This window comes from Rutilus rutilus (assembly GCF_951802725.1).
Source record: "Rutilus rutilus genome assembly, chromosome: 15".
Classification (NCBI taxonomy): Eukaryota; Metazoa; Chordata; class Actinopteri; order Cypriniformes; family Leuciscidae; genus Rutilus; species Rutilus rutilus.
The window spans coordinates 25,827,062-25,848,131 of record NC_140220.1 but is presented as its reverse complement, the minus strand read 5'-3'; the positions used below and the strand labels follow the sequence as shown (position 1 = coordinate 25,848,131).

The 21,070-nt window shown below is 38.1% G+C and overlaps 2 protein-coding genes across 7 annotated transcripts; one reads left to right on the top strand and one right to left on the bottom strand.

Moving 5' to 3' along the window:
* The first annotated feature begins 67 nt into the window (after positions 1-67).
* Positions 68-7,261, top strand: enpp5 (ectonucleotide pyrophosphatase/phosphodiesterase 5). 6 transcript variants are annotated; one of them, XM_084431955.1, is made up of 4 exons: positions 68-144; positions 2,566-3,416; positions 4,207-4,383; positions 4,519-7,261. In XM_084431955.1, the coding sequence occupies exons 2-4, from the start codon at positions 2,594-2,596 to the stop codon at positions 4,899-4,901; spliced, it is 1,383 nt and encodes a 460-aa protein (XP_084288081.1). In that variant the 5' UTR covers positions 68-144; positions 2,566-2,593; the 3' UTR covers positions 4,902-7,261. The 6 variants fall into 6 exon arrangements, with proteins under 6 accessions (XP_084288081.1, XP_084288077.1, XP_084288078.1 ...); XM_084431951.1 differs by lacking the exon at positions 68-144 and adding an exon at positions 918-1,019; XM_084431952.1 differs by lacking the exon at positions 68-144 and adding an exon at positions 1,011-1,269.
* Positions 7,262-7,929: 668 nt separating this feature from the next.
* Positions 7,930-20,853, bottom strand: eif5 (eukaryotic translation initiation factor 5). Its single transcript, XM_084431956.1, has 12 exons — positions 20,713-20,853; positions 20,214-20,443; positions 19,400-19,679; positions 19,112-19,193; positions 18,852-19,024; positions 16,970-17,081; positions 16,584-16,705; positions 16,334-16,495; positions 16,068-16,229; positions 13,086-13,250; positions 8,436-8,576; positions 7,930-8,299 (listed from the first exon to the last, which is right to left on the bottom strand). The coding sequence occupies exons 3-12, from the start codon at positions 19,469-19,471 to the stop codon at positions 8,201-8,203; spliced, it is 1,290 nt and encodes a 429-aa protein (XP_084288082.1). The 5' UTR covers positions 19,472-19,679; positions 20,214-20,443; positions 20,713-20,853; the 3' UTR covers positions 7,930-8,200.
* Between the last annotated feature and the right edge of the window lie 217 nt (positions 20,854-21,070).

Genomic DNA, 21,070 nt, shown 5'->3' with positions numbered 1-21,070 from the left:
GTCCAGCAGCATCCCCGGATCTCACAGCAAGGAGAGGCCAGCATTAGTAGACTTCTCTAAAACACAGGCTATAGATGGCCGTTGTCCACTTGTGCATCCATCCATCCATACACAACAGGAATCCTGTGGAAATATCATAATAAGGTATCAAACATTTTAAAAGCCCAATTTTACATCTAATTCAGCATTTTAATCATAAATATTTGTATAGAATTTCACAGAGTTGGCCTCTGTGCAAATGCGCGTTGTTTTGTGTAGCTATTTCAGTTCTTAAAAAAGGTAGAAAACAGAAAAGTAGACCATTATTATCCAAGAAGACCATGAATACAATATTGGGTAGGCAATTGGGCTAGTATAGGCTACCTATTGATGACTTGATTTATTATGTTTGTGTGACCTCTGGTGGAGAATGTTAATAATGAAACATACAGTATAGGCCTATTCGTTTTTTGCGTAGCCTGACTATGTAACGTTACTTTTACAGCCTCGTTAAAACACATTAGCCAGAATGTGATGGTAAACCCTCGATCGCGAACAGAAATTGTTCTTAGGAGGAGCTAACCATCATTTATAACGTCTACTCTAAGCGCTTTTGTTCACATTTGACAAAACATAAATACTTTATTAATATTATATCACAAACAGGTAGGCTTAGCTCTGCGGCGACTACAAGGTCTGTTATAGAAAATTCGCCTAAAAATTCGTATTTTAAACTTAATCCCCCCTGAAGAAGTCCTGGTTAAAAATAGTACCTGCACACAAAAAAGCAATTCGGAATAACAGCAGATGTTTTATTACTGGCATTTACGGCTGCCATTTAGGGTTGCCATATAGCCTATATACACACTACTTGTAAATGAAAATAAAATAAATAGTGTTGTTAGAGTTTATTGCTAATGATTTTTCCGATCGTCTCTAATGAGATGGAGAGCGAAAAATAGGCGGAGCTTCCTGTGATCGACGCTGTGACTGTGACTGTGTTTATTTTTTTGCAGTGCCAAATATTCCCCACACACACGGTAAGCTGAACGGTTGCTTGCACGACCTCAGGTTATATATATCCGTTTAATTGTAAATTTACTGGTTGTAACTGTGAAGATGCATGATATCGGAGACATTTTCGCGATGTAACGTAATGACATAAAGAGTTGTCATAGAGAATGCACTGCGCTAACTTGAGCTACGGTTTCCCGTTCGCTAACAGCAGCTGCCGTTTAATGGAGAAGCACACTGGTCAGTTAAGGTTGATGTAAAAAAGAACCCAACAAGGTAGATTGTAGATTTTTTTTAAAGGATGAGAGTGAATCGAGCGAGCAGCATTACAGGCGGCTGAAATGCGCTGCATTGTGTATGATGTCATGATGTTCCATTTCTAGTGACGCACTATTCAATTGAATTATTTCGGTAGGCTATATTTGACATCCGTTTTGACCTGTTAGAGCGTTTATATACCGAAATGTTTCCATTTAGTTGTTACATTATGTATAAGGGAAATGCACCTGTTAACTGAGCAGGCGCTCTGAAAGTAGGCTGCACTTTCATGACCGAATATGACATGCATAACCGTACATACATGCAGTGCCATTCATGACACAGTGCGCGACCGATTGCATTGTTTTGAAGACATAGTCGTCTAAAGGGATTTTTAAAATTTCAACAATGTGTCAGTTGTTGATTGGTTATATATATATATAATTTTGTTTTCTCTGTAACGATATTTTAAGATTTCCATTATGATCTTTCACAAAGCTGCATTCCCCTTTTACAGCTATATATATATATATATATATATATATATATATATATATATTATATATCAGAAATGGTTGACATTATTTTTAGTGCCATAATCAGATTACGATTAAGTCAATATTCTGGTAAGTAAACATCTTGGTCAGAATATCCACCATAACCTAACATTAATTCATATATTTGCATGTCCAAACAAAGATAGTTCTGGGTGATATTAGATACTGATATTTCTGAAAAGTGAAGATGTTGAAAAAAACATTTGACATTTTATAGCCAACATGTTGTAAAATATCTGGCTCTTGTAAGTTATTGTTAAGGACATCAATGTGATTATTTAAATTGATTATGTTGTTCTTCTATGTTCTATGTTATTCTTTTAGCATAGTAAATGGCAAGAGCATCTTCCAAGCAATTTCCAGAAATTAATGCACATGTCTTATTAGCAATATGCTGATGTATGTATGCCAGTGTTCTTCAACCTTACTCCTGAAGGACCCCCAACACTGCACGTTTTCTTTGTCTCCCTAATCAAACACACCTGATTCAATTCATCAGCTCATTATCACATGGGTTAATGAGCTGATGAGTTGAATCAGGTGTGTTTGATTAGGGACACAAAGAAAAACGTGCAGTGTTGGGGGTCCTTCAGGAGCAGGGTTGAAGAACACTGATGTATGCAATAGGAATTCCAATAACTGATACATGTTTAACCAGAATATTGACCTTTATCAGAATGATCATTTGAATGTTGTTAATGGTCCAAACTTTCTTTCATTCCCCATTCATGTCTATATAATGAATTTGTTTTTCTAGGTCTCCCTTTCATAGAAAAACTTGCATCATGCCATACCAGAGCTGCTTCCTTAGTTGCTTATTAGTACTGCTACAGACATCAAGCTCCCAGCAAGAGGAGCAAAGCCAGCTGCTACTGGTGTCCTTTGATGGCTTCCGCTGGGACTATGTGAACCGAGTACCCACGCCCAATTTTCGTGCCCTGATGGATGAGGGTGTGCAGGTGGAGAAAGTGGAGAACACCTACATCACCAAGACCTACCCGAACCACTACACCTTAGTGACAGGGTTACACGCCGAATCCCACGGCATCATTGCTAACGAAATGTACGACCCCATTCACAACCAGTCGTTTTCCATGGAGGGACCTTCAGTGTACGATGCATGGTGGTGGGAGGAGGCCGTGCCGTTGTGGGTGACCAATCAAAAGGCTGGCAGGAAGAGCGGAGCTGCCATGTGGCCTGGATCAGATGTAGCAATTGGTGGAACGTACCCAACACATTACTTGAGTTATAATGCGTCAGTACCCTTTGGGACCAGAGTCGAGAAACTCATTGATTGGTTCTCAGGGCCGAATGCCATCAATTTTGGTGTCTTATACTGGGAGGAGCCAGACGAGAGCGGGCATAGCTTGGGGCCGGAGAGTTCACAAATGGATGCAGTCATAGCGGACATCGATGAGAAGTTGGGATTCCTCAGGAACAAGCTCAAAGCCGCTGACCTTTATGATAAAGTCAATCTCATTGTTACAAGTGATCATGGAATGACTCAGTTATCACACGATAAGATCATTGAGCTGGACACCTACGTCAGCCGAGATCTTTACACATGGATAGATAAGAGTCCTGTAGTTGGTATTTTGCCGAAAGAAGGTAAGAATGAAAACAAAGCATTTGTTATTGTTTTTTTGCACTATTAATGCAATCAGGTGTTTCTTCCACTTTAGGCTCTTTCTTTGTCTATGGTTTGTATTCAAACTAATAGATTTCATATTTTTTTCCTTTTGTAATATGAAGACCACATCCTGGTCAAAAGCAGGACAAATATAATTTGTGAGCAAAATATTTTTTTACAATTTCCAATAAGAATGAACAAAAATGCAAATAGTATTATTGCGTATTTAGGATACAGCAAAACCTAACTATGAAATTAACCGTGGCATGACAAAAGACATTTTCAAAAATGTTCATTTCCATCACCGTCCTTTTCACCAAAGAATGCTGTTAAACACAACACATCATTTGAGATTTGGTGGAAAAGTTCATGACTTTCAGAAACAAGACAATCACCTCATGATTTATACACTATAAGATATTATTAGTGGACAAATTATTAATGAGTGCGTGAAAAGTGTTTTAAGAGATTTTATTAAATTGTCAAAAGTGCCTGAAACACCCAATCATCAATGAAATATGTTGCTATAATTGGTGACACAAAAACGTGTTTTTGCTGTTAAAAACGTGAGACGGAGGTCAGAGGAGTGAAAAGAAATGCAAGGTCTGGAAAAACATTAAACTTGTTTTAACTTTAGCACCACATTTTTAGAAAAGCGCGTCATACACGAGATGCTGCAGAAGATGCGAGCGCAACGGTTAAATAGCTCGCAATGACAAACGCATTCTGTGTGAACAGTATTTGAGTGGTATCCTCCTCTTAACCCAGGCAAACTCGAAGAGGTCTACAGCTCGTTGAAGAACGCCAACCCTAACATGGCTGTGTATAAAAAGGAGGAGATTCCAGATCATTACCACTACAGACACAATGCCAGGATCATGCCTCTGATCATAGAGGTCAAAGAGGGATGGACGGTCATGCAGAACAGAAATGGATCTCTTATGTGTGCGTATTGTTATTTACACATAATTAAAGCACAACGAACACATGCGATAACACATTAATGTCGCCGATGTGCTTGATTATCAATACCTTGAGATACCTTTGCAGTTATTTAATGATCATGTGTTTGATTTGCAGTGGGAAACCATGGTTACAACAACAGCCTTCCCAGCATGCAACCTGTGTTCGTCGCCCGCGGACCCGCTTTCCTCCGTGACTACACCAAGGCGTCCATGCGCTCCGTCGACCTCTATCCTCTCATGTGCAGCATTCTTGGTCTCAAGCCCTTGCCCAACAATGGCTCTTTGTCAAGCGTGCAGGATCTCTTAGTGGAGACGTCAACCCCAAAACCAGTGGTGCCGCCCGTGCCCAGAGAGACTTCCTACGCCTGGGCTGTGGGATCCATCTTCGGCACCGCACTCGTGATCGGGTTTCTCTTTATCTTTGTGCAGCAGGTGACACAAAGGCAGCTACCGCCACTGCATCTGTCCAATAGTGAGATAACACAACCCTTACTGTAGGCTCATACTCGTCACTTTTCTCATGTGAGCTTCTTAAAGTATGCAGCACTGAATTTTTCATCCAGTGCCACAGATCTCATTTCAGTCTAAAATAATTCTGATTACACTTTTTAAGTCAGCATGGTCGCTCGAATTCAAAAGCGATCAACATTCACGGTACCATGCCAAAGCCAAATATACCAAAAGCAATATGGGGAACGATGCTACGGTGGAAAAAGGTGGTGACAAAAATAGTGCCCTCTTCTGGTGAAGCTGTCAGTGATGCCTTTAATGTTGTCATCTAAAATCTAGTATATGAAGAAAAATGGCTAGCATCCCCATGCTTTTCCTTTCAATTTGAAGCTGATATTTATTTAATAAGAGAGAGATTTGCCCTATTCTCTTGAATTTGCATTAAATGTATATTCCGGGTTCAGTGTGGGTTTAAATCGATAGCTTTTGTGGCATAATGGTGATTATTACAGAAATTAATTTCAACTTTTTCCTCCTTTTCTTAAAAATAAAATAAAAAAAGCAATCTGGGACACAGTGAGGTACTTAGAATGGAAGTAAACCAATCTGTAAACATTAAAATACTCACTATTTCAATAGTATAGACCATTTAAATTACTGTTAAAAACATTTAAACAGCTTCACAGCTCAAATAATATGCACATTTTATCAGAAGACAAATTTTAAGTGATTTTATAAACTATAATGCTTCTACATCCTCCAAAAATTCACCAATTTTTTTTAAGGATTTTTTGATGAATAGAAAGTTCAGAAGAACTAAATTTATTTGAAATAGAAATGCTTTGTAGCAGTCTTTACTGACACTTTTGAATATAACATTTATTTTAAAGCGCCCCTATTATGCTATTTTAAAGGTTTGGATGCTTTTCTACAAAAGGTTTACATGCATCCAAGGTTTTCTCATAATAACATTGCAGCATCTCCTCACTTTTTTTTAAGTCTAAAAACGGTCTCAACTGTCTCAAATAAGCCCTCCTTTCCATGAGTCTACTCTGCACTGATTGATCAGGTGGCCGAGTCCGTTGTGATTGGTCTACGGCTTACAGTGTGTGTCGGAAACGAAGCGGCCATTACCATATTTGAAATTCAGCTCCTGAAAGCCCTTGATACACAGTGAAATGTACAGTATCGATGCCGTTGGGTTTTTCCGGAACAACTCCAGCTTGATTCCTTGGAAGTGCATGCAAAGTGGATTTTTGGATTTCACAGCGCTGAAAACAGCATCTTCCCGACATGTCGACAACACAAACCAAACTCTTCCATGCCTCAGCTGCTACTACTACTGTGTTTGAGGGTCAAACTAGACTTTGTTCGCGGGCAGCCAATGGAGCTGTAGCCTGTAACCATAGCCTGCCATTGTGCAAATTTGTTACAAACCTATTGGAATTGCTGACAACTCGTTTCGGCAGTTCAGAATTTCTTTTGTTTTTTAGAAGAGAACTTATTTGTCGTGCACTTTGATCTTTCAAACTTTGCAGACTTTTTACATTCACAAACAGCTATATTACACATGAAAAAACATAAGAAAACAAGTTCAACGTTTACCTGTTAATCAACATTATGCCACAAATGCTGTCGTTTGAGTTTAACTTGTATTGAACATGGAATATTCCTTTAACGGAATGTTATGGATAGTTACAATTTTGAAGAAAAAAAATTAAGGGACATTAGTAGCAGTTGCTTTTTGAATTTTTTTGTTTATTCTCACACCCATTGTAGTTTTGTTTGTTAATTTGTTAAATGCAGTTGTTTAATTTGGCAGGTTAATGTGTTAAAAGAAGCCGGTAGTTGTCAAACTACCTCCGTGTTGCACTAAGATCAATGTAAGCTAATCAGGATAGAGAGATGAAATATTAGACTAGTGGAAAGTTTTAGCTTATCTGCGTTTTGCACAATGTAATACCATCCAAAATTTATATAAAAAGGGGTAGGGGTTTCGGTGCCAAAATCCTTCTGATTGACATAGTAATTATATAGTTCCTGTGTTAATGTATTTTGTACTTTTTGAAAATAGCATTTAACAGAAAGCCCTGTGTGGGGTAAAACACTGTGATTGTCTTCTACTGGTGTAAAGATTAAAGGGAAATTAAGTATTTATGCTCTTTGAAATATATGTTGCTGAACTAGTCGTAGTTAGCTGCTTGCAGAATGTTAGGATTGTTTCTATCGAGGAAATTATTACTTTCTATATGGATGTGTGCAGAAATTGTGTTTTGTGTCAAGCATTTCTATGATTTCCTGGATTTGTCTTTTATGGCCTACTGTCTGACTTGATTTGGACCCGTCAAAAGTCCCATAACAAAAACATGACTTTAAATGTGCAACAATAAAGGTAAATTAATGCCTCATTTGGAAACTCCTGAGTTCTTATTAGCCGTCTCAACCCACAGTGATTATCTTTATAACTTTTTCACATTGTGAAAGACCAGTGCGCAACAAAGTGATGGCTCAATTGTGGTTGTTTAATGTTATTCAGTGACCCGTTTTTATCTAAGCCAGTAGCTTCTGGCCAGAAAAGGCTGCAGTAGACTCTACCCATGATCAAAAATTGAGCTCTTTAAGACCGTCACCTTAAATTCAGAAACATACCCAGACAGATTTGTTGTTTTTTAAAAGAAAAGAATTAAGCTGCTCACAAAGACTGCATTTATTTGATCAAAAATACAATATTAGTTTAAAATAACCTTAATATTGTTTAAAATGTGTAAGTTATTTCAGTGATGACAAAGCTGAATTTTCAGCATCATTCTGAAAATCCTTCAGAAATCACTCTAATATGCCGATTTTATGCTCAATCATTTATTTTTGTGGAAACAAATAGAAAGTTCAAAAGAACAGCCTTTATTTGTAATAGAAATCTTTTGTATCACCAGAAATTGTCACGGTTACTTTTGATCAATTAAAATGTCCTTGCAGCATAAGTATTTCTTGTGACTTCTAAACTATTGAATGGGATATATAATTATGAATTTAAAAATATGAATATTAGTAGTGTCAAAAACAACTAGAAACATGGTGGAATTCACAGGCAAATCTTTAATAGTTGCAAAAATACAAGGGGAACTCGAGTGCATTTTATGCTCTAGAATCTAAGAAACTCATGCATACAAACAAAAGCAACAATTCATCAGTAGAGCTGGTGAGAAGACTAAAATAAGTGGCTTTCAGCAGATCGCTAACCTAGGCCTGGAGCTGAAGAAAAGGCCAAAGGAGGTGAAAAGGCATGCGTCTGACAAAAAGAAGCTGAGCAATATGGAAGAGGCAAATTAAGCTTTTTGGTTATTTCTTTAAATGGCATCAATATCAATGTCCTCCTCCTCATGTTCTGACTTCTCAGGTTTTTTAGTCTCCATTTTTAGCTCACGGGCAGAGGAGGAATACACCACCTAGGGAAAAGGGAAATTTGAGCAAATTCTGTGCTATCCAACAATGTTAAGCGAGTAACTGACAAGCATCAATATATAAAAATAATCTGAAAACCCTGGTTATGAAAGTTGGTGTGATAATGTGGCTTTTTTTTACCTCAACGTTGTCCTCATCATCATCTTCCTCCTCCTCACTGCCCTCACTCTCCTCCTCTGCCTCTTTGAGCCATTTAACGAAGGGCTCTGCCTTGGCATGAATCTCTTTAGCCAACTCTTTAGAGACATACTTCTTAGACACCTACAGCAAAACATCACAAACAGGTTTAAACTCATGAATACTGGTAGGTAGGGTTGGGTACCGAGACCCGGTACTAATATGGAACCGGACCGAATCAAAACGCAGATTTCGGTGCCACTTAAATGCCTCAGATGTTGGTTCAAATATTTGCCCTCTGGTTCTCCAAAACAGACGCAAGAAGCATCATCACCACCAGGGGCACGGGTAGATATTTTAGGTTGGGGGTGCTGTTTTTTTTAACGTTTTCACCACTTTTGAATAAGAAACAATAGAGTCTATAAAACTCGTCAAAACTCGAATCACAAGCGTATCGGTGAGAACACTCATTTATACAGAATACACACACAAGAACTTGACTGCACATCACATTTTTGACATTGATACTGCTTTCAATCGTAATGCAACGGACCGGCCTACAGAACATAAATTAAGCCTTTAAATAAAGGGTTATTGGGCTGTTTACACTGTCATGTACAATAAAAGAGCATGAACAGCAACAGGAAATAGAAGTGCGTTATAGATCAACTAACATGAATCATAATCATTATAAAGGTTTCTTAAATGACAAAACACATTCATTTACATGTATTGAATAAAAAAAATATCAGCCAAGGACTGACTGACATATGACGCGGAACAAAACGATTTGTTGCGTTACATTTAGTAACGGACCGGCGTACATCTAATAAATTATTCATTGAAGAACGTTGTGCAAGTTTACTGCAACAATAGAGCCGCGAATTTCATTAAAGCTACACTGTGTAATTTTTTTTGTTGATTCTTAGCAAAAAACACAGTTCTTTCAAAAATATATGTGCTCATTAATGTATATTTACTTCTTTCAAGTAATAAAGTATTCTCGTAAGTTTATAATCTGCCATTGAAAGTACATACGGGTGAGGGGTTCGAATGCCGGTCGCCATGTTGCCCCTCCATCTTGAAACTACATTAGCCAAAGAGGGACATACCTGTAAATTCAAGCTTCGCCTTTCGCGCTTTACACTCAATGACTCAGAGATTACTCGCGACTGCCGGCAGATTTGAAAGATTGCTGATGGAGGATCACGCCTATTTGAGGACATGTAGCAGAGTCGCCAAGGAAGCGAAAGAGAATTAAAACGTCAACGCGACAGGCAAATCAGCAAGACCAAAGTGAATACTGGAGTAACTTTTCCCAGATGGAAAGAGCTCATGAGGAGCAAAGATTTTAAAACGAAGTTGCCTGCTTTCTTCTCGACAGGTAATTCAGCCTAAGTTTTATAGTTGCTTGTCTAACCATAGCATGGTTGTGCATAACGCCAGAACGGCCTCTAGTATAACTTGCGTTACTTTTCCTCACGTCAATGGTGAAAAAGTATTGTTTACCTTGTAAAATAAATCTGTGCTGCGACGGATCACAGGTGATAGTTTTAAAGGCGCAATTGGACGAAGTCGAACTGGAAGCCATGTTAATCTTGGAATAATACGGCCACCGTAGGAGTTAAAACGCCCTCGAAATTGAAAGGAACAGCAACTAATATTAACTGGGTAGTCATATACAATTTCACCGCTAGATGGGGGAAAATATCACACAGTGTAGCTTTAAAGAGCAATGTGCAGGTTGAATTTATAACTGAATTAATACTCGATATTGTCTGAAGAGGTTTTTTAAAAAAAATGTAATTTGATGTAGAAGTTGATGAAAATGTGCTAGGCTCTGGAATACGCCTTTCCCGCTATAGCAACGCGTCATATGACGTAGGGTGAGGTAAATAAGAGCTCGCGTTCAGCTCTCTCATTGTGGATGTAGATGTAGTTAGAGCAGTAGTGAGAGACAGAGAAAGTTTTAAATCCGAGTTTTAGAGAAGCCATAATGGTAAATTATTGTGTTTGTGCTGGTTGCACAAATTCCAGCCTGTCAGGACATCGTGTCCATCATTTTCCTTCTAGGAAAAACAAGGCTTTTCGTTCTTGGGTGCGTTTTGTGCAGGTTAAGAGAGCAGGCTTCACTGCCGCGTCTGCAACACACTCGGTCGTTTGTGGCGCACATTTCACTCCGGAGAACTATCGACCTGGAGATTTGTTGGAGTCTAGGATGGGATTAACTTGCATTAACTCACCAAGTCACTTGCCCTATTCGCCACTGGTTTTCTTGACACCACAACTCTACTTCTCTCCTCTGGCCATTGTTCCTTCCCCTGATCTCCCCCTAATCTCCTCCTGGCCTCTATCTCGCCTAGGAGGCTCATAATTATAGGCCTGTGGGCCATCATAGGCATGCTCGTCGACATCAGAGAACTTGGTTTCTTCATTCACATCCATTGTAACTTGAGCTTGAACTTGACCAGACTCCCTCGCCCATCATCACTTCCGGTTAGTGCTTTATAGATGCGGAAGTTATTTTATCACAATTTATCTCAAAATATCATTAATGGCATAGTTATATATTGCTCCAGTTATGAAAATCTAGTTTTATCATCAACATACACTATGCTATATAGGGGTGTCCAACCTGCATGTTGCTCTTTAAGGTGATGCGCTATAAAATAACGACCTTGTGCAGAACACGCAATAATGGCGCTTTTCCTCAGTACTCAGACTCAGTACGGCACGGTTCGGCTCGGTTGCTTTTCCACTGCAGTTAGTACCATTTAAAGCGAGCCGAAGCGAGCCGTACCGTACCGTACCATGCAGTGGAAATGCACCATAAATGAGCCGTACCAAACCAAACCGAGCCGTACCATACCATGCAGTGGAAAAGCACCAAAGCGAGCTGTACCGTACCATGCAGTTGAAAAGCGCCATAAGTCAGGAGAGGTGTCATATTTTGCCAGAGAAGGTAAAAAAATGTGGCCATATTTCTAATCTTTCATAATTTAAAGCTGGTTTGTAGCATAACAAGAATACAGACTACTTTGCTGTTATTAGTACTTTAACTTACTTAAATTAGTAAAATGATTGTAGTTGGGTTAGGTGGCTTAGGTTTTAATGTGAATTTATGTAAATCTGTTGTGTTTTGTATTTATGTATTGTATTTACTTATATATTTTTTTTAAGTATATATATATATATATATATATATATATATATATATATATATATATATATATATATATATATATATATAAATAAAATGTTCAATTTAAAGAATTCAAAAAAACAAAACAAAAAAATTAATTCACCATTGTATTGAGGCTCTTTTTTAAAGTATCAGTTCAGGCACCGGTACCATTTTAAAAGTATTGATTTGGCACCGGTATCCAAAAAAAAAAGAAAAAAAAAAGGGGTGCTCCGATAGATCACAATTGGAGATCTCTCAATTTGCCGATCTCATACTGACCGATCTAAAAGACGTACTCCTGACGTAAGAGGTATGCAGCAACGCAGTCTCAATCTCTGTCCGGTGTGGGTAAAATTATTATGCTGAAGGTGAGGTACAATTCATATTTCTCAAACTGCGTGAGTGAATCACCACGCACTCTCCCTTTCACTGTTAAAATGCACAAATGGCTTCAAGTCACCATATCTGCACGCTGCAGAGTTGACACAGGAATTGTCATGCAGTGGCAAATGAGGCAGTGTCACGTCGTCACTGAAGTTTATAGTCTGCATTTCTTTAGAGACGGAGCGCTCATGCACTCACACATAAGGCTGCCTCACAAAAAGCTTGAGTACCAAATTGCACTAAATGGTCAAATAGTAGGCACGTAAACAGTCGGTTTTGTCTTACGTGAATGTAAACAGTTCAGAAAGAAAATGCATGTGTATCAGTATATTGGATCCGTGCATTCGGTCTTAAAGTGACAGCAAACTAACAACCTCCTGCGGTCTCTGATTTTGTCTTTTGTTGTTTGATTGACACTCGCTGCTCTTGAATGAATAACTTTAATTTTAAAGATTAATCTATTTAATTTATTCAGGGAAGACCATCCAGTATTATATTTCATTTGATTCCTTATTCAATTTCTACTACTGTTAGACCTACCTGAAAACCTTAAAGCACTGTTGATTTCCTTTGTATCTTTATTCTATTTAATTTATTTGTGATATTGCTTGTAAATAGTTCAGTTCTTATTTAACAAACTGTTTACTTGTCTATTTTGTGAATTCAACTCGTGAAATCAGGCTCGTGCTGTGCAAGTTATTGTGCAACAAAATTGCCCCATTGTAAAAAAAAAAAAAAAAGCACTGCATGATCAAACATTTAGGTGAGAATTTTTTTTTTGAAAAATGCTTCGTGATCGACAATCGGTTTCAAAAATCCAATCTGAACACCCTTAAACACTGGACTAGTCAAGTATGATTGCTGTTATCAAGCATGCAGGTCACAGACGTTACCATATTACAACCCCCTCAGACATTCAGGCTAAAATGACAGATCCTTCAAGGGTTGCCTGGCAACTGACCACATCATCCTTCTGTCTATGGCTACATTTACATTTGGTTTCATGCATGTAAACAGCTGAGATCGATGTTTGGCATCTGATCATGACAGATTCTAGAATGTCAAGTGTTTTGATGGCAGGTTACCTTTTCAGCCCATGCAAGTATGACATCTTCCTCCAGCAGGTCTGCATCATACAGGTCTTTGAGTATAATGGGGACTCTGGGTAAGAGCTGAGTCTGATGCAGCTTCACAAGGCACTCAAACCCACCCAGCAGATACTTCTGAGCTTTCTTATTGTTGTGGCAGAACTGTGGGTAGAAATGTAAACTTCTTATATTTACTATAGTTCATCAACAAGTCAGTATGACTTATTTAACAAAAGAAATATGGAAAGACTTGTTGATGTGCAACTTATAGCATTTGAGAGATTAAGAAAATAAAAATCCAGATAATTCACTCCGTTTTTAATCACAACAACCAGAGTTTTCCATTATCTTGGACTACATGGCTATATTAGGTAGCCAATTTTTAAATTATGCAGGCAACAAATGTACACTTCAGATGAAGCTGTTCACTGCTGGATTTGACAAAGTCAGAATGGTTTGTGTAAAGCAATGTTTATTAGATGGTCAAAGATTTCCGAACGCTGACGGTAAATGACAACGTATTATATAGTGTTTGTTTTTATATTACTAATAATATAAAAGCAAATGCTATACTATTTGGTATACCATTTACTTTAACCCCCTGAGGTCGGCGGTATCGCCGGCGATACCAGCTCGCTTTTTTTTATCAGTGTAAAAGAAACTCAGAAATACTCTGTTGACTTTGATTTTCCATAGGAGTTTCATACATCAATCGATTCTGTTAAATGTGTATTATTTTTGTGTATACTCACAATAAAAACAAAGTGTGGTGCTTTTTGCCAAATAAAGAAAAATAAACACGAAGCTAGGTTCTGCCTTCTCTCTGTCCGTGTAGTCCATTCTGAAACGCGTCCGAAAATGAATCATAACTCAGCGAATACTTCTCACACAGGCATGTGAGTTATGTCTTTATGAAGCTTGAAATCTCTTCTTTTAAATGAAGTAATTTATATAAAACACAAATGTTTTCAACTCATGTAATCCGCTTGAAAGCAAGGAGAGGTACCGTTTTTCCTTCTCCCTTCATTATCTCTAAATGAGCTGCGGCCGCCCCGCCCCCGGCGCGATTCACATGTAAATAGTTTAGGTGATCTATTATGCATCGCATACGCCCCCCGATCAATGCCATAAAAACACCGTTTCTTCATCAGACTCACTGATAGTTCATCGCGTTTTGAGTATGGCACGCTTCTCCGGTAATAAAGACGCCCTTCAGATGATTCTGGACAGCGCCGGGTTGTTTCCTCAGAGGAAGATTGTAACAGACGACGAACGGCAGCATATTGAAGAGCGAATTCCGCCGAGGACACAATTTCGGAGTAAGTTTTACTTTAAAGTCTTTTGTCTTTTATTTTTCGTGTTCGCATTTATGAGGAAAAAAACAATATTACGTGACAGTTCTCCATTATGGACGCGAGCGCTCTAAGCACTAAAAGACTTTCAAACATTCACAGAGACCTCAAAACAGAAAGTACAAATCCTTTCTTTAAAACGAATTTCGTTTTGTATCAATTGTATCAATACTGCCACATCAAATAAGCTTTTGTTTAGCAATTTCTATATATAAAATAGCCTACTATTTTTGTCAAAAATAAAGTCATCAACTAAGATGTTAGCTGTTCCAATGTTGGCTATATTCAAAGTAATGAATACATAGATAAAATGTAGGCCTATAATCTTTTTTTTTTACAAAGAAAGAGTACACTTGAAATATTGTTGAAATTGTAATTATTGTTGTTGTAACCTTTTTAACTTTGAAATATGTATGATAAAATGTATACTTTAGTTTTTACAAAGAAAGATTACACTTGAATTGTTGTTGTAATTGTAACCTTTTTAATAAAAAAATATATTTACAAGGTAGATGTAAACAAACTATTAAAAGGTAAATATAAGCCTTTTCTTTAAATAATTTTTATTGTGTTTTATTAGTGACAAATTTGGGGAGAGGATAAATATTCCAAAACTGAAAATACAGTATGAGAATTAACTGCACAATTACTAGACATGTTTTCCTTGGCTATTATAGGCCAAATTGCAAGCACAATATGTGGAAAAATAAAAAAGAATTGAGATGCTTCCAACTGTTGCTCTTGCATTCTTGTGGCTCAGTGACTCACCTGAATGAATGGCTAATTAAGTATGCAGGCCCCATTGTCTCCTGAGGTGTGAACCACTACATATGCATTATCTGTGACGCCCACTCCGCATATGGCCTTTCCAAACAGAAAGTGCTTTGCAAAATTCAAATCAATGTATTGTGTTATGTGAATGATTAGGCAGGGTGATTTTCACATCATTTTGAAGAAAAAACACTAGGCAATGACATCTATTAGACAAAAGTCTTATTGGCACATATTTAGTATGTGTTTTATGGCCTTATTTCAGAAACTTTAGTTTTTAGTTTTTTCAATAACCACGCATAAACATTATTCTCTCAAAAATGCAGACATGTACATTCTTGTTGCTCACATATTATGGTAGCCCTGTTTGTGCTAAATAGTGTGTAATTTTTTTTTGCCATTAATATGTTTATAAGCAACTGAAAAAAGCACAAATGTCAGGGCATGTCAGAACATCTCAAGGACCCCAAAAACACCTCAGACCCCAGAGGGTTAATAACGTTAAACAGAGATCATAAACTAATGATAACGAAGAATGGGAGCGGTGTGTGGCGCTCTTTAGCACTGTCAATATAAAAGTCCCGCTTCTGACACATTGGACAAACAGAAAAACGTATCGGTCGATGCAGATATTAAAAAAAAATGCAAAGGCCGATATATCGGTCGACCACAAATTTTATTAAATTGAGTGCCATTTTTTTTAAACATGTAAATTAATTGGTTAAAAGTGTGACCCCTGGAACTTAATGTACAGTGTTGGGTTTTCAAATATTGTGGACAGTGAGGGGCCTTGGAATCAAAGATTTGAGAACCATTGTTCTAAATGTTAAAAATGCTAATAGATGTCAGGACGTACCCTGAGGAAGTGACGCTTGTACTTCTTGATCTGGTCACGGATGTTCTCATCAAAGAGCAGCTCGCTCAGAATCAGAGGACCCATGGCCTTTACATCAAGCCTTTCAGCCTCAGCCAAGACCTCTTTATCTGCAGTGTCAATCGCTCCACTGTCCTTCTTTTCCTGAAGAGCAGAAGCAAAAAGATTGGAGCTGAATAAGACCGTGTCTATATATAAATAGTATCTTTCTTTAAAAAAAAATGTCAATAAGATTTTAAGACAAACACCTTTACAAAGTTGTAAAATATGTTGACCCTCTCCTCCAGGGATTTTTCCAAGTCTTCAGTGAGCGTGAGACCCTTGGCGTGCTCGCTGATCTCCTCCATCCTGCGGCGCTGGGCCTCCTCTGTGGTCTCCTCAGCCCAGTCTTCATCATCATCATCCCCATCCTGCCATGATCAAAATCACATTCAACACCAGCATTTCTCATTTCCTCCACTGGTTAGGCTGAAAGTGGTTTCTCAAAGCAGCATTTACCACAGCATCAGGGGCATCTATGTCATTATGGTTCCCAGCCTCTCCACCACTTGAGCCATTCTCTTTGTCTTTCTTTCGGTTTTTCTTTTCCTTCTCTTTTTTCACAGATCCACTCTCATTCTCTGCCACAAGACCAGAGAGAAACAACAGTTCAGTTTATGCACAGAATCAACATGCAATGGGTCTGAATTTTCTGACCACCATTACAGCAGATACTAAGGACTGAAACACATCAGGTTAACCCAAATACTCAGAAACTGAAAAGGCCTTCTTTTGGTTTCATGTGAAAATGAAAGCAGGAACAATTTAAAGGTGAAGATAATCAACACATTTACCACTGGGGATTCAAAACCTCAATTCACCATCTCTTTATAAGCTGTATTTACCAGGTGGATTCTTGAGAATGAAGGTGCAGAGCTTGTGTCTAGTGTCCAACATGCCTCGGTACCCACAAGCCTTGCAGGAGTTTCCAATGGTCTGCTTCTTGGGATTAATGTGCTACAATGACAAGAACATTTGAAGCAACTTTAAGGTACACTGATAAATAATCTGTACAACAATGAATCCAGCGAGAAATCTCTGGGGCAAATAACTCACAACTTCTAAACAAAGCTTCATGTACTTGAAACCTGCAAAGATTGCTTTGTTGCCATAAAAATGTACGCTTTTCCCTGTATACAGGTGTGTATCGATATAGGGATTTATCCTGTGTCGTGTCTTATGACCTTACAGTCAGTTTATAAGGCAGACTGCCGCATGAAACAGAAACCAGGCCAGCTGAGACTATGCAAAATCTCAGGAAGTCAAACAGTACTGCACTGCAGAGGAAAAATCAGTAGAGCAAAGTAGAAGTATTTTGCTCTCAACTGAATATTTCATCTCATAATCAAACTTGTCATTTGCGCAGTATTATGTCACTCCAAACCCATAAGACTTTAAAACAAAAATGAAGAATTTTGAAATAAAACAAGAATTTCTGTCCCTCCAGACAAAGTCCTTGCAACCAAAACATTGATGCTTCAAAAAGGTCATTGACATTGTATAAATAATGAGGAACAGATTTAATTTAGGCTTTTAATCATAAATATACACTGATCAACACACATACATGTAGCACATTGAATATGGTAAACAGAAGCTCAACTGTACTTGCTTGATGTGCAAAAACAAACCTCATTGGTTCGTGCAGAAAATTAAATGTGCTTGTTGTAACAAAAAAACATCATGGTGGCTCAAGCAAGCTTAAGCTTCCGTTTACCATATTTGATGTGCACTATGTAGGCATGAGAGGTATATGGACTTTGTATAGGTATATTGATATGTGGGATAAGATTATATGCTGATATACATTAGTTTGATGTTGTGAGCAAAAAAACAAATTATGAGGACACAGTGAGCTGCTGCAGGGAAATGGCACAATCCAAGTGGTCCTAAACATGAAACATGCACTTCAAACAAACAAATAAGCATATAGTTAATGCAACTTGCACTGTCAGATGTTCTTGACAGATCTGTGCACTAACAGATTGTGCATTCTTTGAACGAAAGTCTTATGGGTTGGAACAGTATGAGGGTCGAGTAAATTTCAGAACTAACCCTTTAAGACAAAACCCCTGCTGTCAATGGCTGGTAGTAGGGCTTTCCGATTAATTTGAATTTAATGGTTACAATTAGACATGTTGACAATTCAGCAATGATAACAGTTAAGTGAAAAATTATCCAACCACATGGAGCATCTGATTAACCGCTCACGTTGTTTTGCATTTACACCATGTTGATCACTTCAGGTGTGGTGCACTTGGAATATAACTTTAACTAGATGGTTAATAGAGATAATGTTACTTGAATTATATATTAGTTAGCCTACATTAAGTTGACTAAACAAATAAAATTGTGCATCGGGATTTTATTTTTTTGCCATATCACCCTGGTAAGTTTTGGCAATTGAAAACAAGAGACTGAATAAATGTAACAATGAGAGACTGAAGTTAGCCTGTATACAGCTAATGACACAGCTACTTTCCTCTGTACACCTGCAAAACAATATCAACACATAAAAGCCAGATGTGTGAACCCCATAGACCCTACATACTCAGCAACATCCATACAAACATAAAGGGCATCCAGTTCAACTGGGCATCAAGGGCACACATTTTTGTCTAGAATTCACCTTTTCATCAATAGTCTCACTGACCATGACTCATCTATGCATCTTTATTACCTATAAAAGTCTAAATGTACATGGCAAAAAATGGAGAATGTATTTACCAAATCAGTTTCAGGATTGTCGCATTCAGGACACAGCACAAACTTGCGAATGAATCCATCTAGCATGTCTTGCAGTTTGTTTGCCTCATGAGATCCATTGACGATGTAGCGGTCATTCTTGGAATCGAACTGGGTTTGGGCTCCCAACTCACAACCAAAGAATTTGGTGGGATCTAAAAGAGGTTACAATTTAATGTTATATGAAAAAAAACTACTTTTATAAAAAATTAAGAAAAACAGCTTTTAAATTCAATGCTCACATGTCGGAGGCCTATTCAGAGCTTTGGCAACATCAACCATGTTGACTATGACTGTTTTAATTCCATTCCCCTTGCCTTCCACCTGTGAGAAATAGAAACAGTTTAGATGATGATATATAATATAGATAGATAGATAGATATATATATATATTATATATATATATATATATATATATATAGATAGATAGATAGATAGATAGATATAATTAATTGTGTGTATGTGTATAAAATATATAACAAATATATATAAATATAGTTAAAAATAAATAAACATCCTTTAACACCCACCTTTGCAATGATACGGGGCATTTTATAGCGGTAGAACTGGTCCGACACGCTGCGGTTGACATTGATGGACATTTTGGCTTCCCGTATGGTTTATCAGCAAGACGAGAAGATCTTGAATTGGCAATTATTAGTATCTTCTGTTTGGAGAGGAGGGGATGACATAAACGACTGCACGAGTACTTCGTCTCTGACATGAAAAGGGTACGGCCACTGAGGCTCCAGGCTTGGAGCTCGTTGACTAAGTTCCCCCCAAACAGGTTCCGTCAGCTGCACTATAGCACTGCGAAAGGGAAACAAAACCGAGAATGAGGATTAAGAGCAGAAAACACTAAGCGTCACACAGTTTAGCAACATTACCCCCCCCCCGGTATCAAACACAACAGACATATGAATCGAGGTGTGCCCATTCTCTATAAGACTGACTAGTTATCTACTAGGACCACCTGTCAAAGTGATATTGGGGTATGTATGTCCTGTGTAACTATTTAGAAACAACTCTAGGCTGAAATAAGTTGCTATTTAGTATAGTAAACAGTGGCAGTGTGAGGCCAAGTACAGAGCCTGACATTCTAGACAAATTCGGTGCAGCATTTAGTTTCTTATGGGATAAAACACCAAACAGGCCTCTGCTGAGCAAACCCATGCTGCAGAGTGCGTCACACCATAGAAGGACGCCATTTTATTCGGTGCAGTATGCAACACATTAACTGATGCGCACACATAGATCTGATTAAACAAACCAACTATCGCGAGAGTGTTCGCGTAAGTTACACATGAGAGGAAAAAACACTAGAAATAACGAAAATCCACATACCTTTCCCATCCGTAGCTCCTGTCGTCCAGGTACTCACCGTTTTCGCAAAACAAAGACATAAACACACCGCTGGTCGCCCTGAAAAGAGGTGAACTACTGGTTTGAGTTTGTCAGTTTAGTTGGAAACGCTAGTTAGTGGACGGCACGGCGGTGCCTGACTGGGTTACACCTTGCGAAGCAGAGTGATAAACCCTGGAGAGAAATCTCACGACGCCCTCAATACAGGGGATCTGAAATAAAACAGCACTCATGAGCAAAATTATTCAACCAAAAACGCAATAATGCCGTTGCGTACTAACATGACTGACGTTACGTATAAGAGCTAACGTTAGTCAGCTAACATATGGCAGCATAACCTGAAAACCTAACACGCAGTAACGTTAGCTCCTCAAGTCAGAGTCCGAATATATGTATAAAATGTGCCAAAATCAGAATAATTTCTTATTCAAAAGAATTCCTTGTTGAAAAGGCCAATATGTTTTCGTGAAGTTTTACTCACCTCTCGCACGCTTTCGCCCGTATGCTAAACCACAATGAGCACATAAACCCTCGTGACTCGTGACTTAACTCGGCCAAAAACTAGCCCCGCCCCATCACTTAAACGGCTGTTTTGATTGGCTTGTGCCTCACTGGATTCTATTTGATTTGTCAAATTTTGCTATCAATCATATTGGGCAGTTACTTGCTGATTGGGGAAGATCTCTTTTGTGGTAGGCCATATAACTTATTACTTTAGACATTTTTTTATACATAAATGCAGCTTAATGGTATTTACAGATGCCTGTTTTTTTATAGTAATAATGGTACAAAAAAACTTGCTAATTGGGCAATTCCTGTTATGCATTACATTATTATCC

Bases quoted from the DNA above. Each gene is read 5' to 3' on its own strand.
- enpp5 (XM_084431950.1), top strand. The intron at 3,417-4,206 runs GTAAGAATGAAA...CTCTTAACCCAG, and splicing joins TGGTATTTTGCCGAAAGAAG to GCAAACTCGAAGAGGTCTAC. The intron at 4,384-4,518 runs GTGCGTATTGTT...TTTGATTTGCAG, and splicing joins CAGAAATGGATCTCTTATGT to TGGGAAACCATGGTTACAAC.
- eif5 (XM_084431956.1), bottom strand. From the start codon at position 19,471: ATGTCCATCAATGTCAACCGCAGCGTGTCGGACCAGTTCTACCGCTAT. The intron at 16,496-16,583 runs GTAAATGCTGCT...TGATCATGGCAG, and splicing joins TAGATGCCCCTGATGCTGTG to GATGGGGATGATGATGATGA. The intron at 8,300-8,435 runs GTAAAAAAAAGC...CCTTTTCCCTAG, and splicing joins ATGATGAGGACAACGTTGAG to GTGGTGTATTCCTCCTCTGC.